We start from the raw sequence: 18,137 nt of genomic DNA, 5'->3' as shown, positions 1-18,137 counted from the left end.
CGAGCTGTAGCAGGCAATTGAGAGGAGCGGTTTCAATTGCTTTATTACATGGGCTGAGCCAGACGCAAAAGGGATTGGGGCTGGGGAGGTTCCTGGGCAAAGAAATCATGGTCTCCCATTACAACCCTGCAGTTAAAAAAAAAAAAATAAAAAATAAAAATGGAAAGAGTGTATAGAAATGTGTATATATGTGTGTATATATATGTGGGCTCTTCATACAGTGCCAGCTGAGTGAAGTAAAAGGGGCTGTGACGTACGAGAGCAGGTCGGCATTCAGCTGAGCTCTCACCTTATTGTAGGGGTTCTGGAGGTTGTTCCTTTTTCCTTTCATTCAACACATTACAACGTTTATTGTCCCGTTTTTTTTTTGTTTGTTTGTTTGATTGTTTGGGGGTTTTCTATACGTTCTGGGTTTGGTGCCCAGGAAGCATCGCTAGCAGATGTTCTTCGGCATTTCCTAGGGTGGTTTTTTTTTTTTTTTGAGCTTTATTTGCTCTTTTGTAACTTCAGTTTAATTTGTAAATTGATTCAGGGTGTTTTTGTTAAATGTTATAAGAGATTGTTTCTGCTTGCATCCTGACTTGCGTATAAATCCACCTCTGTCATTGGCATGTAGATACCTTTGTTTTCTTGCTTTATCATTGATAATGCAACGTATCTTTTTTTTTTTTTCTTATAGCAGCCTTTTTTCTTGTAATAGCAGTCTGGTAGAATGAATAGGATATGTCTCCCATAGCTTATAGCAAGTCACTTTGTATAATTTCATAAAACACTTGGTTTAAATGTCTGATGCTATTAGGGATGTTCATGTCCGGAATTTGGCTACGAAATTAAACGTGCTTGCGAAGATTCTCCAGGAAGCGGTGGGACTGGTGAAATAGGGGCCAATTAAGGCATTTTTTCATAAGCATAGTGTCATGGTTTGTGGATGGGAAAATGTCGAGCCTTTTCCTGTTTGTAGGAGCAGTTTACACATGCAGTGCCAGGGGAATATCTACTTGTAAGAAACAAGCTATTCCTATTAAATATGTCTTGCTTTGGCTGCTGACCTATACGTTTTACTGTTGCTTAACACAACTGGATTGAAATAATGCATAAGGTGATGACATTAACTGATGGTACATCATTTATTTTTTTTTTCCAGTGGCATAAATTTGTTTAAGTGAGGCACCGGTGTTGTGTTTCATTGTATACTAAAGAAAAGCTATTTTAAAACTCTTTGCTTGGGAAACTGTTCCTGACCTCTTGACTGAACACAGCACCTGCAGTTTACAGCATCTGTTTTTACCTGCCCCATGTTTTGGGGATTTAAAAGTAATTTTTTAATGGTGGCTATACCTTACTGGTTAAAAGCTCCTCCTGGAGAAGGAGTGTTAATAATAATCCAATAATGATACTTTAATGGCTCTGAACAAAAGGGCCCGCGGTACAAATAGAAGTGGTTATTGTATGCTTTTTTTCTTGCAGTTTCATTCAGAAATCATTCATTGGAGGGTGTGGCTGCACATTCAGAAGATCAGGGTATGCCAAGGCTTTTTGAATAGAGTTGCATCACTGTAGTTTTTCTTTAAAAAATAAAAAAATAAAAAAAAAGGAAAAAAAAAAGAAAAACACTTATTTGCATGAATGTTCCTGGATGTAGCCCTCATCTGTTTGGAAAAATGGGCTAGGGAAGTTTTCTGTTAGCCACAAGAGTGAGTATGTTGCATCAAGCATGACTAATGCAGGGTCTTCCCAGTACGTGGCTAACCCATGCCAGTGCGTAAGAAGATAGATATAAAAGTTATAATGTCCACGTATAACATAAAAACGTGGAAGTGCATTTTGGTTACAATTCTTGATGAATTTTAATGCAACTAAAACTCTTAATTCAGTCTCGCGTCCTAACTCTTTTTTATTTAAATGGTGGTTTGCTGAATAGCTTTTGACCGGCACTGCTTGTCCTAAAGGAATGTGTACCTCAGCAGTCAGTATACGAAGGAAGAAGTGCCTGGAGGAGGAGGAACGTAGAAACTGTATGCGTTGATTTGGTTTCCACCTGGACATGGCACGGAGAATTTGCCATTTGCCTCCTTCAGTTTGGTCCCGTAGGTAGGATGGGTGAGGGAAGCCTGAAAGAGCGGTGGAAAGGAATGTACTGCGTGAGGCAGTCTATTCAGTGTAAAAATGAACGGAGGATTATTTTAGAGCTGTCTAAGAAGGTGTTCCACTGCTTACCTCCGCAGAGGCTTTTGTTTTTCTCCCTGTGAAGGCAAGTTGTAAATGCGCTTCTTGAGTAGTCTTATATTGTTTCCTCCTCTGTGCAGCTCACCATCATGCTTGCACTTGGAAATGGTGTTGAGCTTATGGAACGCAAAGCTACATACGGTATAAATATTTCAGTTGGAGATAGTGGGAGCGATGGGCTAATGCAGTGATGTTTGTCTCCCATCTCCCCCACCCAGGGAAAGGAATGTGTGTTTCTGCCACACGCCAAGCACATGCTCTAGGGACACGCTGTCTTTGCGTTCGTCTCAAGACCTATATTCACAAAACACAAAAATATCGCCTCCAGTTTTAACTGAAGAGAGATGTTTGGGAAGGATCCTTTGAAAACGTAAAGGGAGGAAGTTAGCAATGTGTAAATATTTTTTTTTTCTCCGCTTCTGCTGTGGTATTGTCTTGACCCTGGCTAAAGCATCTGTCAAAAGGCTTCGTGGCCTGCAGCACTTACCTCGGTCTCGTAGGTTTTAATAGAAACTGTCGTGTGTTTAATATGTTCCAACTGCTTTGGGACTTGTTGATTGTAACAGAACATTCTGGTAATTTCAGAGGCTCATGCACCACTTGGAGTCCTGGCCTGTCACCAGAATAGGTTTCACATGACTTGTTTTGAAAAACAGCGAAGTCTTTAGGTGTCTAGAATCTTCTTGGAATGAATTCTGCATCTCATTCCCTATCTTGGAATTAGGAGTTTTCTCAAGTTCCTTTTTCCAGGGTATTCTGTGATTTAGGCCTATTCCTGCAGCGTGGGGAAGCCACGTTGTACCGAGCCAGTGGAAAGCTCATTTTCAGTTGGTAAGAGGACAATGTTTGCATCTGGATTAACTTTAGACTAGCATTCAGGTATGCTTGCAGTTGCAATGAAATCTCGTTTTCATTATTGTTGCAAGACTTTGGCTTAAGCTGTTCATCCTGGTGGAAATGTTGCAAGACCTTGGGCTGAACTCTCGTCGTAATGTCAGTTCTCTTTGGCTGCGTATTGTCTAGAATTGGAAAAACAGGCCTTTTCTAGTCTTAACCCAACCCAAACTGGTTCTTTTCTGGGATTAGCTCCACACACCAAAATGGGATCTGAATTTCAGGTCTTAAAATGACCCTGTGCACCTCGACTTTAATGTGCCTGGCTGTATTTCATGAGGAAAGTCATTTCAGACCAGGCCTGTGCTAGCAGAAATGGTTAGAAACAATTGTTTTCCTGTCTGAACTGCTGAAAATCTTGTTTAATAATTTTATTTTCCCATAGTCTAGGAGGGAACTAAAGCTTTCAGAGCCTACAGTAACTAGTATGGCTGGAAATCTCATTTATTAGGAATTGAAATTCCACGTCTCACCACAAGAAAGAATTTGTTTAGACACTCTTGTGGAGACAGAATAAAACAGATGGAAGGTGTTTGAACTCTCTACGTCACCACTTAGGGGTGGTTATTTCAAGAGGGAGAAATTGCTACGTTATTGTTAAGGGCAGGGTGATACATGGGAGGTTTAGAGTCTCCTCTGTTTATTGTCTGAGGTATTTGAAAGACTAAACTAATGCACACGTTTTTCCTTCCCTAAAGGTTCTGCCAATTCTTGAGATTCTGTATCACGTTGAAGAAAGGAATTCACACCATGTTTACATGGCTCTTATAATTTTGCTAATCCTTACAGAGGATGATGGCTTCAACCGATCCATTCATGAAGTGGTGAGTTGTTTTAGTAAATAATTCTTCAGACCTAAAAATTGCTTAAATCTTTATTTACAAAGGTGCATCTGTATATCTCTTTTCTTGGCAGACAGTGTTTATGGGTTGCGTGTGTTCATCCAGATTTGATGACATGTATGTATTTCTTTTTTAAGGACTAATAAACAACAGTTAGTCTTCTCAGAACATGCCCTACTGATGTGAAGCAACGTGCTCCTGCTCCGTTTCGCAAAGGAGATGCTGCATATACCTCGTTTTCTCTCTTTTTCCGTGTTTCCTGTCACAGGTTAGCATAGTGATAGCATAGTGATAGCCAAGCAGGCTGTCTCAAAGATGTGGAGTGAGAAAATGGAGGGGGTAGAAGGGAGAGAAAAACAGAAAAAAAATATTTCTCTCTAAAAAATTTCCTTAACCAGTTTGATGCAGCCAAAAGGAGTTTTTAGTTGGAAATCTATTTTCCAGACTAAACGTTGCTTCCTTACTTGGCATTTCTTTTCTGTCTTTCTGCTAGATTAATATCTATTTTGTTGTCCATATAATATGATCCAAATTTTGACTAGCTTTGATGGGCCTTGACCATCTGTGCTGGAGATAATAATGGGTGATAATATTCTAGTTCCCTAGCTTCTAAATCTAAGATAACACAGATGTCTGCACTAATTTTATTTACGTTCCTGTCTAGGAGGTGGAAACTGTCTTTTGGGTTTATGTAAAATTATTGACATGCAAAAAGCAGGAAGCAAGTGTCCAGGTATCTAAATAAAACTTTTCTCCCAGGTAAATTTCCAGCCTGTTTTGGAGTGAATTGGCATTTTTTCTTGGTGCCAAATGGTCAAGCCTTAACAATATTTACTCTCTGAAATCTCAGATTATTTTCTGTATATATATATATTTGTATAGCTCTGTATGTGGAAAGTAAGAAGAGATGATACTTAATATCGAATTCCCTGGGAGTACCTTTTAGGAAGCAACTTTTAGAAAGAGCGTTTACGGTAAGCATGCAGATGACTGAAAAATTTTCCTGAAGACTTTCTTCTGCCTCATGCTCATATGCCTTGAACCTCTACATATGCACCATACGTGCATGTGTGTGATATGTATGTGCAAGTTCCATGTCACAAGGTCATCTACCTTCTCTCATCATTTGAGCTTGTTGAGGGTTTAGGGTACTACACACAAGTTTCACTCCTTTCCTCCATAATCTCTTTCCACATTGTTCATTCATTTTAAAGGGTTTACACACGGTCTTTCAACAAGTTCCTTACTGGATAAGTAAAAGTGGAAGATTTCCCTAACATTGTTAATGAGGATCCAGCTGTGGAATGAAAACATAAATCAAGTTTCCTTGTCCAGTTTATTCTTGCCATCACCACTAACCCTGCCAATATAGTTGTAGTGTTTTCTGTGTAATATGGATGTTATTTTACTACTTGCATTTTAATTACAAAAATATCTGGTTCCCTTTACCCTATACTGATTTTCTCAGCCCTGCTTTTGCTTCTTCCATTTTCTTCTCAATTTAATCTTTCTTTTACTTTTACCTACGACTTTCACTGACTGTCTCTTTTATTCTGTGGCTGTTCCTCCCTACTACTCACTCCATAGTGCCTGGTGAGAAGCATCCATTTGGTAGTAGTGCTGTGTGGCCAGGATTTAGCTATTTTTGCTCTTGGCTAGGTAGTGAGAGGTGGCTGAGAGGTACCAGAGTCTGCAAGCCTGTGTATGTGAGCTTTTTTGTCACCGTGACTGTCTCCCCTCATTCAAAATTTCCGTGGTATACTCTGAGAGTCACCTAAATAAAATGTGATACAGATAAGAGAGTTGATGACTGTGATTAAAAACTCTCCGTGATTCCTTTATTTATAGAAAAAAATACATTCTGTTATACTTTTTAAAAGTTACTTTCTTGATCGGTGGCATTTCTGAACTCTACAGAGGGATATGGATATCAAAAGACAAATGTGAGCATTGCATCTTAACTCGGGTACTGTTGGCAAACGGATGTATTGGTAGTGGGATCCCACAGATCCCAGGATGGGGAAGAGGCATTGTGCCTCACTTTGCCTGTAAAAACAAAACAAAACAAAAAAAAAAAGATACAAAATCATACTGATGCGTTGATTCTCCTCACCTATGCTTTTGAATGATTTAGAGGCATGTTTCCAGGTATGAATGACCAAGTTGCTGTTCAAAAAGTAGAGTGTAACGTAACTAATGCCTTAAACTTTCCCACATATTAACTCCACATGTCCTAAAGTCTGAGAGGGTATTATAGGGAAGCAAAATAGTATGAACGGAGTTGGGAAAACGTAAATGTATTTTTGTCAAATGTAAACATCCAGCGTCAGCTGCACAACTAGAATGAGCTCTTGTTCACTGCAGAAACTTACCAAATTTTAATAAATACAGCAGATTTTTTTTTTCCATCACTTGAGTAAAGTATGAAGAAAAAAGAATTTAATGTATTTTAGGTCAACCTGTTTTTCTCTCTGCTGCTGTATATTCTGTGTAATGTCCTTATAAGAAGCATGACTGTACGGTCCATTTATGGGCTATTTTCCTTTGTGGTATTTCACCCACATTTATTTATTGATTTTTAAGATTAATTTTAGTAAGCTCAGTTTTATAAATCTTGTGATTATACTGACTGGTAAAGAGCTCAGGAAACCACAAACTCTTTGACTGCTGAAGCATTTTTGTTTAAAATGAATGTGGTCTTAACTGCCTGGAAAATATGATCAAAACCATAGGTCCTGTTCCCGCAATTGGCTTAATGCAGTTAGGTCCCTGTAACCATGTAGAGCTCAGTTTCTTTCACTAATAATAAAAGGGTAAACTAGTAAATGCAAGAATTCCCCAAAGGGCACAAGTATTGGTGATTTTTCTTTCCTGATTTATGAAACCATAAATAAAATGAGATTGGATGTCAAAATAACTTTGTACAATACTTTAAGTGGCAGTAACCTATAGCACCACTATAGTACTTTATGCCGTAGTAAATACCAATAAACTGTAAATCACAATTTGTGTGTTCACTTTTATTGTGTTAAGAAATATCTCATAAGCAAAGTTATGGGAAACTGAGAATCTCAGCGCTTGGTACATACAGAATTCAGTTCCAGTTCTTTGTGTCTGAATTTTCTGCATGCTGAGCTGCAGGTGTCCACGAGCCTGCTGTTAAAAAGGGTCCTTAATCAAATACTGTTTTCTTTTTTATTGCAAGACCACCTCAGGTTTGACTTTTCTGTTTTTGCTTTTTCCCTTTTCGATGCTGACTGCAAACAAATGAAGTTATTCCAACTGTGGCACTGATTCCATGTAGATAACTTTGAAATTCAAAATAGTTTCACACTTCGTGGCTCTAAAACCCCAAGCCAGTTGTTTTTGTTGGGTGGGTTTTGCTGTTGTTTGTTTTAAAATAGGAGATTAAAATGAAATGCTTCTCATTTGCTTTCTTCAGAAGGGGACATATGGGGTAGAAGTGACAGACTGGTGTGTAGCTTTTTTATTTTGATTTTTTTAATTATTTTTTTTTCCTTAAAGAGTAGTGGACTATTTCAAGATGGGGTTGTCTCAGAAATGGTAACTCACTGATGTAGTTTTATCTGAAAAGATTGATCTTCTCTGAAAAGCTGCGTAGCTCCAAGATGGATCTGGAGCTGTTCACCAGAGAGGTCTGCAGTAGGTCTCCAGGCGGCCAAGCATCCGTGAGGTATGGGGAAAACCCACAGTTAAGTTTCTCAGCCTGACAGGTTGGATTTCAACGTAGGTCTTTCCAGAGCATTGGGCTTTTCTTGGATGAATCTTGAATGACTATGAAGTGTTTCTTGGGGGGTAGAGGTCAAACGATGTTAATTTATTTTTTCTTATGTTGGCATTAAAACATTGTGAAAACTCTGAAGTTTTCTGTGCAAAAAAAAAATACTGTTTTTTTTTTTTGATCCAAGCCTACTGGCAACTAGCTGTTCACATATTAATATTTTTCTTCAGTGAGACCAGGAAAGCAAAAGCTGTCACTGTTTAAGCTGTTGCAGTTATGTAGTGAATATATACTTAGACTTTTGGTGGGTATCTTTACAAATGTAGTTTGAATTATGTTAGCTGTTTGTATGTGTGATTATCAGTGCAGTTTAAGCTTTGCAGTATTTGTGGGTTTTGTTTTCTCTATCTGCTTTAAAATAGGTCAATTTCCTGACTTCAGGAGTTGCTAAGCAATACTACTCCATGGATATCAGCTGGTTCTCTTTATCTTTTTGTGAAAAATAGGTCACACAAAATTTGCTTCAGGTCCAAGTGGATCGGGAGAGGAGTTGGGGATGGGAGCAATGCTGCAAAGCTGCCAGTCCTGCAGCTGCTGGCTGCAGCTGGCTTCTGTGCTAAATAAGCATGATGTTTGCAGTCCACCTCTTGCTTCATTACCACGGTTGCAGAAGCTGCTTTCTGTCCCCACGTCTTTCAAGAAATTCATGTCGATACCTCCCCTCAGAGTCATACCTCTTGCAGTCAGGAGCAAGAGGCTTAGAATTAGAGTAGTTCAGTTAGAAGGGGCCTACAAAGATCATCCAGTCCAATGGCCTGACTGCTTCAGGGCCAGCCAGCAGCGACAGTGCATTGATGAGGGCATTGTCCAAATGCCATCTGAACACGACGGGTTTGGGGCATCCAGCACCTCTCCAGGAAGCCTGTGCCAGTGTCTGACCCCCTCACGGTGAGGAGGTGTTTCCTCCCGTCCCATCCAAGTCTCCCCTGGCGCAGCTCAGTGCCATCCCTGCGCCCTGCCGTCAGGGAGCAGAGGCTGGAGTTTGCCTCTGAACTTCCCTCCTCAGGGAGCAGTGAGGTTGCTTCGGGGCCTCTTCTTCTCCAAACTGGCCAACCCAGGTGTCCTCAGCCTCTCCTCATAAGCCATGCCTTCCAGCCCTTTTACTTCATTTTATACATCTGAGCATCTGTACACTTCTTGGTTTGACATCAGTAAGTTGCTGGAGCTGTTTGGGTGGGCTCTTCAGTAGGGTACCAAACGCATCCAGAATCAGAGCTGAGCACGGTTCGGTGCTCTGAACTCACAACCAGTGATAGATAGCTGGGATCGGTAACACGGCCTTTATTAAATCTTCCATCATTTGGAAGATGTTATATTATTAAATCTTTCCATCATTCTACATTTTCTGGACTTGAAACTTTAATTAATGTTTTCCAGTGAATGACATTTTTACAGTTGCTTTTTTTTTTTTTAAAGTTTTGGTCAGAACTGTTGGCCACTGTTGGCTGGAGTGAGATTAGAGCAAGATATGTGTTGTCCATGGCTGTAACTATAAGTATGTTCTTGAGCACACTTGGGCAATTTCATGTTTTGCATTAGGAATTTGAAATTTGGCAGGTGACCTTTGTGCTTTGTGCTGCTGACAATCTGACTGAACTTGACCAACTTACGAGTCTCCGGGTGGAGCGGAGCAGTCTGTTTCCAGCTGCACAGCAGTCACATAGCAGGTAGCAGCAGCCTGATGTCTGTGGTTATTGCATGTTCTCTTTTTGCTGCTCCCAGAGCCAGCTGGACTATCTGTATCCTCCCCTGCACACCGCGCATGTGTCACCTGGCATATGTAGGGACAGGCTGAAACTTGCGCAAGTGCTGCTTCCAGCTCCTGTGGGATGGGACTGCACTCACTGATGCTTTCGTTGCTGCTTGGCAGTGTCGAAGCCGCATGACTTGGTGCGGCTGAAATGAAGAAATGAGCCTATGGAGAAAGAGCCTGATGTGACAAAAAATAGGAGAAATTGGAAAGAAAATGTGGCTAGGACAGGCCACAGTAGGGAAGAGAGTACGTAGGAGAGTTGGATTAATCATCATAAGGACGCTATTTTGAAAGTCTCTTGTACTGTGAAAGAGGTTCAAGAGACAAATTTAGGGTGAGAATAAAGGTGGGAAGTAAATGAAAGAAATGTATGTGCACATGGAATTTACAGAGTCTAGAAGGTGTATTTAAAAAAAAAAAAAAAAAAACTCCAAAATTTTAAAGATAGTACTTACAAAATATTATCCTTGTCTAGAATAAGGTCTAGAGGATTCTTTTTTCTACTTGGGTTTGCATCTTAATGTGTTGAATAAGAGTTTTGCTAAAACGTGTGTAATTGAATGTGTCTTGAATATTTATTTTTACTAACAGTATGATCTTACACATTGCCTAGGGAAATGCAGTATCCCCAGAGCCTTGTGTCAAACAATACCCAGTGGCACAAAGAAGCTGTGGGTGCCCCATTCCTGGCAGTGCCCAAGGCCAGGCTGGATGGGGTTTGGGCAGCCTGGGCCGGCAGGAGCTGTCCCTTCACGTAGCAGCAGGTTGGGACTGGTTGGGCTTTAAGGTCCCTTCCAGCCCAAACCATTCTATGGTTTTGCCAGCAATACTCACACGACAAGTGCTGGGAAGACCCAGAGTGCTTGTTGCAGCAGTACACTTTGGGTGCTGTGCCGTGGCATACTCCGAAAGCAAGTGCTTCGCTGACACGGGGTGAATGGCCTCAGCAGCTGGGGCCTTGTGGGGGGCATAAAGCTGACGTTAACTGAGAACATCAGTTCCCCAGGGCAAATCAGGCATATAGCACAACGTGGCTCAAGGGCTTCAGCTGCAGCTCAGGTATGTGAAGATGGTGGCTAATTTTCTGCCCCAAAGGAGAAGTTTGGGGAGAATGGTGCTTCCTTTAAAAAAGGTGGTTGGGTTTTTGTTGTTTTTCTTTTTTCCTTTGAATTCCACTGTTTTGAATGTTTCCGATTAACCACATACAGTTCTGTCATGGCTGAGAAGTTGGCTGTGAGATGAACTGTTGGATGCATTTCTTAAAGGTCCCTGTTGTTACTGTGCTATAAATTTGGCCTTCATAGGATAGGTCTTTCTTGGTGCTGTGTTTGGAGATCATGAAAATGCTTTTAAAGGCATAGATGAGATTGCTTTGTGGAAGGGAGGGAGGACTTTGTCCCAAATGATAGTGAAACGAAACCTTTAAAGCAGAGAGAACCTGTGTCATGCTCATTGGAGATCTAAGGGCAGAAGTTGATGTATAAAAAGAAGCAGCATTACAGGAACTGTGTGTTTTTTGAGTATGTATTTCAGAGAGTATGTGATATAAAACGATTGCCATTTAACCTATCCATTCTCAGTACTAATATAACTATTATTACTGTGTTGTTTGAGTGCCTCTTGGGTCCTCAAAAAAAAAAACATAGTACCGATCATCTTTCATGCTTTACAGATTGTGACGTAAATCATTTGCTTAGTTTGTAAGGCTTTGTGGGAGGCATACACTACGTATGTGTGTTTAAATTACTGCAAAAATTAAGGCTGCTGACTGGAAAAGAAATTCAGCAATATGCATGTTGTAAAATACGTCCATTTTGAAATATGAAACTTCTTTCTGCAACTCATTTGAAAGGACTGATAAACAGCGTTCTGTCGGCTGATTATAGTAGCGATACTCTAAACCCAGCCATGGGGAGCATGGGGAAAATTCAATACCAATGCAAACTGATGGAAGAGGAACAAAAAGATCAGGAAGATGATTAGAAAGGGGGAACAAGAACTTACCTGTTGAAGTGATCACTTATAAGTAAAACTTTAGAATTTCTCTTTAAAAAAATGTGCTTTGTTGTCATCTGCAATGAAAAATGTGACTTAATATTCTTATAAGACTCCTGTATAGACTAGTCATATTCCCCTGTAAGAAAATTATCGTGTAATTAATATTTTTAAATGTCTTCAAACTGTGCTTTAATCTCACCTGTGCAAATTTTATTTTTGAATAACAGAATATGATCAGTAACCAACTTTGTTCACAAGTTGTAGGGTTTGTTTTTCTTTGGTTTTGTTTTTAATGCAGAGAGTGATTATAATTGTCAAGTTATACACTGGATCTTTAGTATCCTTTTGGACACAGATTTATTATTGGAAATATTTTTACATGCTATGTCAGTTAGTCCCTTAGCCTCTAATAAAGAAGTGGATTGTAAATATGGCATTGTTTCTTAGAGAAGAATGTATTAATACAGGGAAAATCCCTGTTAAATAAGGTCATCTGCCAATTCTGAGTTTTGATTACAAGGGAATAAATAAATAAAGAATAAGGTATCCTTAAAAGTTACTAAGTACAGTACCTTAAGTTTCGACTATGTTTATGTTGCTTATTAAAGAGCTTGATCATTGATCTAGAGAGAAATACTTGTAGCTTGTGAGTCTGTCTAGAATTTTTGGTGATGATTCAAGAGTTGCTACAATTTTGGTTTCTGTAGGTAAAGACATCAGGATATTTCATGGCAGGTCATATTGTGGCTACAGCTGCAGCATATGCTTTTTGAAAAACAACTGGAAATTTTAAAAGAAATAAAAATTCAGGGTTTTGTTGCATGGTGACCCAAAATAACAATAAATGGAAGAACTTTCCTGTCCAATTACCAAATGCAAATCTTAAGGGAGTAAAGGTGGTTATGATGGTGGAGTATCAGAAAATGGTAGTGGGGTTAAACTGTCAAAGGTGGTAAACTGAAAACCAGGTTGAACAAAAGCTGGCACTGGGATGTGCAAGTTGTGGAATAACCTACCTAGTGGAAGGTTGATTGCTCAAGTCATTTACAACAGGACTAAACAAAGATTTTCACTACAGGCTCTGAAGACCGATCCTGTTTTGGCAGTAGTATGTGATAACTCATTTCTTTCCCATTCACATACAGTTCTATGATTCATAATTTCCGTAATAGTTATAAAACAAACCAAATTAGTATTTAAATGTGTTCAGTGTGTGTAATGCTATGGGGAACAAAAGCCAACTTTAGTGGCTGATGGTACGGGTTTCAAAGATACTAGAATATTTTCTGTTTATAAGCTCAAGCATGTCCTGTCTTTGTCCCAGCTGTAAAACACCTCTGTGTGTGTTTCTGTTCCTTGTCAAAATATAGTGATTTGGCCATATGCAAATTGAATATTTGTAATTCAGAATGGTTTGAACAGATCCAGGCTCAGAGCTAAACAGGAGAAGCTGAGTTAGTAAAACTAACTCTTGATCTCCTGTTTCAGTATCACAGGTAAAGGAAAAAATATGTACATACTTTATATACTGCCTTTGATATAAGAATATGGGTAAATTGACCATTAACAAGAAAAGTGGGTCACAGAAAAGGGGAAAAGGTCTATGTAGCTGAAGGAAGGGCACTTGGCCTGCTCTTCCTCTGCATTTCAGTCATGCTAGTGGTAAACTGGGGCAGAGGCAAAATAAGGAGGACAAGAGGCAGAAAAGAGTACCTGTACAGTAAGTAATTCCACGGTATGCTTTTGCAGGGATGAAGGCTGACATAGCACACTAAATTATGAAAATGGAAGTTATGCACCTTATGTGGCCTAACAATTTTTTTCTAAACCATGCATTTTTAGGAAATACTGTCTTGACGTTAAAGTTCTCATAATAGAAAGTGTTTAAGACCTTAAGAAGTAGTAGAAGAGAACCATGTGGAGGGGTTGTGATCTGTAAATGAGTTGAACATTGTGCATGACAATGACTAATCTCCTTAAATATATAGCATACAGAACTTCAAATGGTAAACTTAATGCTGTGGAAACTAAAAATTTGGGGTAAACTTCTAGGATGCTAGTTCTATGTTCTTTTAGTGATTTACAACCTAGTGATTATGAGGGGTTTAGATTCTGAAACTATGTGCAAATGCTGTTTTTATTTTTTTTTCAGAATTTCGCTAAATTATATATACAAATTACGTTTGTTTTGTGGATACACCTTTTTCACAAGTAGAACTGTGATTCTTTCTAGTGGAGTATATATGAATGTCTATGAAGGGTGAAGCCCCTTCATCTCAGAGAAGACATAAATAGTATAAAACGAGCAGCAGCTTGACCAAGTTCCCAGTATTACCTTTCCTTTTATGTTCTGCAAGTCATTTGCTGCCCAGGTCTCCATTTCTCCTTACAGAAAACTTGTTACTGTGTCTCCATCCTGTCTCTCACAGAAAGTAGAGATTTTGCTGAGCAAGCTTATTAGTCAGTGGGAGGAAGAGGGAATTCTAAAAGCAGAAATACGTAAAATGCAAGGCAGCAGTTCTTTTCCGTCATCCAAAGAGGAGGTGGGAAGAAGGTATACAGTCAGAAACGTTTTCATATAACTTTTTGACAGTAGTAGTTAATGGAGGTGATTGGTGAGGTTGATAGGGTTTAAATTTTTAAGACGTCTGTAGTTTTCATTATACATGAAGTTTCAGTGAAACATACTTAAAATATCAAAGGTAAAATCTATGCAGGGTGACAGCTTTGTGTGGAATAGTCCTTGCTAAGCAAATCTTTGGTTTGACCCAGAATAACCCTAAATTTATACAGAATTTTCATGGTTTTAGGACACTTTTGTTTACTCCTTTTTGTGGGGAATGATGGCTGGGGTCAGTCCCTGACGCTTCGTCTCCGCCGCTCCCTCACGGTCCCTCTCTGCCCCTGCTCCCCGTGGGGTCCCTCCCACGGCATGCCGTCCTTCCCAAACGGAGCCTGCGGGGGCTGCCCACAGGCAGCAGCTCTTCAAGACCTGCTCCCACACGGCTCCGTACCACGGGGTCCATCCCCCAGGAGCAAACTGCTCCAGCACGGGTCCCCCACGGGCAGCAGCTCCCCCCAGACCCCCTGCTCCTGCGTGGGCTCCTCTCCACGGGCTGCAGCTCCGGCCCGGGGCCTGCTCCTGCGGGGGCTCTCCATGGGCCGCAGCCTCCTCCAGGCCACATCCACCTGCTCCACCGGGGGCTCCTCCACGGGCTGCAGCGTGGAGATCTGCTCCGTGTGGGACCCGTGGGCTGCAGGGGGACAGCCTGCTGCACCAGGGGCCTCTCCACAGGCCGCAGGGGAACTGCTGCTGCCTGCCTGGAGCACCTCCTGCCTCCTGCTGCACTCACCTTGGGGGCTGCAGGGCTGCTTCTCTCTCAGTTCTCACCCCTCTCTCCCAGCTGCTATTGCACAGCAGTTTTATGTTCCCTTCTTAAATCTGCTCTCCCAGAGGCCCAGCCAGCATCACTCATAGCTCAGCACTGGCCAGCATTGGGTCCTTTTGGAGCTTGCTGGAGCTGGCTCTGATCTGACATGGGGCAGCTGCTGCTCACAGGGACCACACCTGCAGCCCCCCTGCTACCAAAACCTTGCCACATAAACCCAGTACAGTTGGTTGCTGATAATTCTGGGAGGAACAAATGTGTTGATTCTCTTCCTGCGATAAGCTCTGGAATAGTGGTTAAGTTTCTTCTCCCTGATCATGAAGAGCATAAAAAGATGTAAAGCTCTTAAAAGATTAGAGAAGGTCATCAGCTAGGTTAAGGGGAGACCTCACCTATGGCAGGAGGAGGCTTTTGATGTGAAGTCAAATGTTAACCTGTTGATCTGCTCTGCATCCTTCAGCATGTGTGCACTTGCCAATCAGTCAGAGCTTGTATGTGCTGCCTCTTGCCCAATTTGTAATGAGGGAGAATGGGAGAGAATTGGAAACCCTATGCAGATGGCTAGGGTGGAACTGGAGACGGAAATGTAAAGGGTAAGATCAAAAAGAATATAGGAGAGTGGTGGCACAGGGCATGGAAATTAAGGAATTGTGAAATTTGATCGTCTTTCTGCACTTAGCTTACATGACTTCTAATAAAGTTGATGAGATTGACTAGGATAATATTGCAGGGATTTTTTTTTTAATTATTGCTTTAGAATGCAATAGGTTTTGTCACATTTAAGGCTGAAGTTAATTTGCCTATCTTAAGGAATGTGAGAGTGGACAGCTTTCTATGTTCTTATTCAGACCTAGGTACTAAAGAACTTTTTTCTTCTTTTCAGATACTGAAAAATATCACTTGGTATGCTGAGCGTGTTTTAACAGAGATCTCACTTGGGAGTCTCCTGATACTAGTTGTGATAAGAACCATCCAGTACAACATGACACGGACAAGGGTAAGAGTTACGTGTAGTGCTTTAGTACACAGCGTGGGTTTCTAACTTCAACAGAGTGATTCCAGTTTCAGACAGGGTGTGGGATTTTTCTTTGTTCTGTTGCAACCAGTTGGCTTCTCAAGCTACAGGATGGAAGCAAAAGGGAAGAACAGTCATATTAATTAAGCACAGTATTATGTGGTTCTGAACTTGCAACACAATTTCTGTATTATTGTTCAATTCATCGAATAACATTTGCTAAAGTCCTTAATTCAGGTACAGAATTCCCATCTTCAGATGAGAAGGAAAAGTTCTTTTGGCTGATGAGATGAAATGATTCCTAATAGGTTCTTTGCCTCTATTCAGTCACTGAGAAATGGAAGTTCCAGGTCTATTTGCTGTTAGTGTTTTTATGAAGTAGGACGATGGCTGGGTCGTTAGACCTTTCTAAGCTGTCACAGAGCAAAACTGCTTCAGCTTCAGATCAGATTGCTTTTATGCATTTTTCATGCATGTGATTCTAAACTTTATCTTGAACATGTAAGCTTGGTATTGCCTACTCTTAAATATTTTCAACGGTTAAATGCACGGAAATTTTTACATGAAGTAGAAAAAAATGTTTTAAATATATTTTAAATTGGAAAACTTAAGGATTTCACTTTTGTCATCACAAGAATTAGAAGAGATAAGATCTCGACATACCTTTCTAGGATATGGAATCTGTTATGCTCAAGTTTAAATGTATATTTTAGATCTGAGAATGGAAAATAAATCCCTTGTAGGTATAATTGAACACTAATGCATAGAGGCTGGTCACCCTCATGACTCAAAATAACGTCTGAACATGACTGCATTTCTTTCCAAATTTGAATATAATGTTGAAAATCCTGCTATTACTAGTAATAACAAGTCATTACATGGATTTAAGATTAATTCTTCTTTTCCCTTTTGAGCAATGGCCCATTCCATGTTTACTTGTCTGCGGCCAAGATCAATCGGTACTGCAAATTTCCATCTGACTGTGGACTCTGAAGTTTGGTTCTGTGAAAACCCTAGAATTTGATAGGGCCGTCATTTAAGTGCTTCTCTGGTCAAATGGTTTCAGGGATGGTAACAAGAGGAGCAGAAGTATGAGGTATCTTGTAATAGCTGTAAGATACATACGGAATAGTTTCCATATATATGGAATGTTTTGAGACAGTTAGTAGGGAGATGAGTTACGAAACAGAAAACTTTAGGAAAAGACAACAAAATGGAGAGAGATAAATGGAAAGGAGGAGAATTTCTTTCAATATGCTACATATATGATATTTTTGTAAATTAATATTGCTTAAAATATGAAGATGTACACATGTAGATATGCGTATATGCATACGCACTCTGAAATCTGTGTGAAATGACTCATAAGCCTTATTATCTAAAGAAAAAATATTTAAAATACCACCAAGTGTATGCACTTCACAGTTTTGCTATATGCTTTTGACCTCATCCTTTAAAGCAACAAATACTGGTCTTTTGAGTGGTTCCTGCAATAGGTGACAGTGTGTGTGTGTATATATATATATATATGTGTGTGTATATATATATATAAATATATAAAAGTTTGATGTGTTTTTTTTCCTCTTCCTTTCTGACAGGACAAATACCTTCATACAAATTGTCTGGCTGCCTTAGCAAATATGTCAGCGCAGTTCCGCTCTCTTCATCAGTATGCTGCTCAGAGGATCATCAGGTAAATATAAAACTTCTGAAATGGACTTCTCATCCTTGGTAAAACTCAGCAGCAGAGGAACTTGAATTTTATATGCTCTAATAGATAATGATGAACGAAATAGCTGAAACAGTATCTGAATAACTAGATAATACCAAAATAAAACATTTTCTTTTTATTTGGATCTTTCCTGAATGCACAAAAGTAATTAGTTTCTCTGTCTCAGAAATTTCTGACTTTTGATTCTCATAACAAAATAGCACAGTAGCTGCTTTTGAACTGAAAGGTTTTCAGGGATTTGTGTAAATTATGCATTTTTAGTCATGTATCATGTTGTAAAAATGCACTGTTGGCTCTCAAGTACTATGCAGACTGGATTTTCAACTTTCTTGAGTTCTTCCTACACATTTGACAAAAGATTTATTTCTTATGTCAGATGTAATGATTATTTTATGATGGGGGTGCTGCAAATATAGGCAATAAACCCTACACTGATGCTTTTAAAGTGATCAACTATATTAGCTTGTGTAGTAATAAATAGTCAGT

The 18,137-nt window shown here is 39.8% G+C and overlaps 1 protein-coding gene across 10 annotated transcripts in view; it reads left to right on the top strand.

The window, feature by feature from the left end:
• LOC310890191 (dymeclin) overlaps window positions 1-18,137 on the top strand; it is a 205,751-nt gene that overhangs the window by 75,327 nt on the left and 112,287 nt on the right. For all 10 annotated transcript variants that reach the window (XM_083818890.1, XM_083818897.1, XM_083818891.1 and 7 more), the window contains 3 exons: window positions 3,819-3,944; window positions 15,788-15,901; window positions 17,518-17,612. In XM_083818890.1, coding sequence (XP_083675016.1) covers window positions 3,819-3,944; window positions 15,788-15,901; window positions 17,518-17,612 — 335 coding nt within the window. The remainder of the gene's footprint in view (window positions 1-3,818; window positions 3,945-15,787; window positions 15,902-17,517; window positions 17,613-18,137) is intronic.

This window comes from Anser anser (genome assembly GCF_964211835.1).
Source record: "Anser anser genome assembly, chromosome: Z".
Lineage (NCBI taxonomy): Eukaryota > Metazoa > Chordata > Aves > Anseriformes > Anatidae > Anser > Anser anser.
Note: the sequence above shows the minus strand (reverse complement) of the source record. Positions and strands in the feature narration are given on the sequence as shown.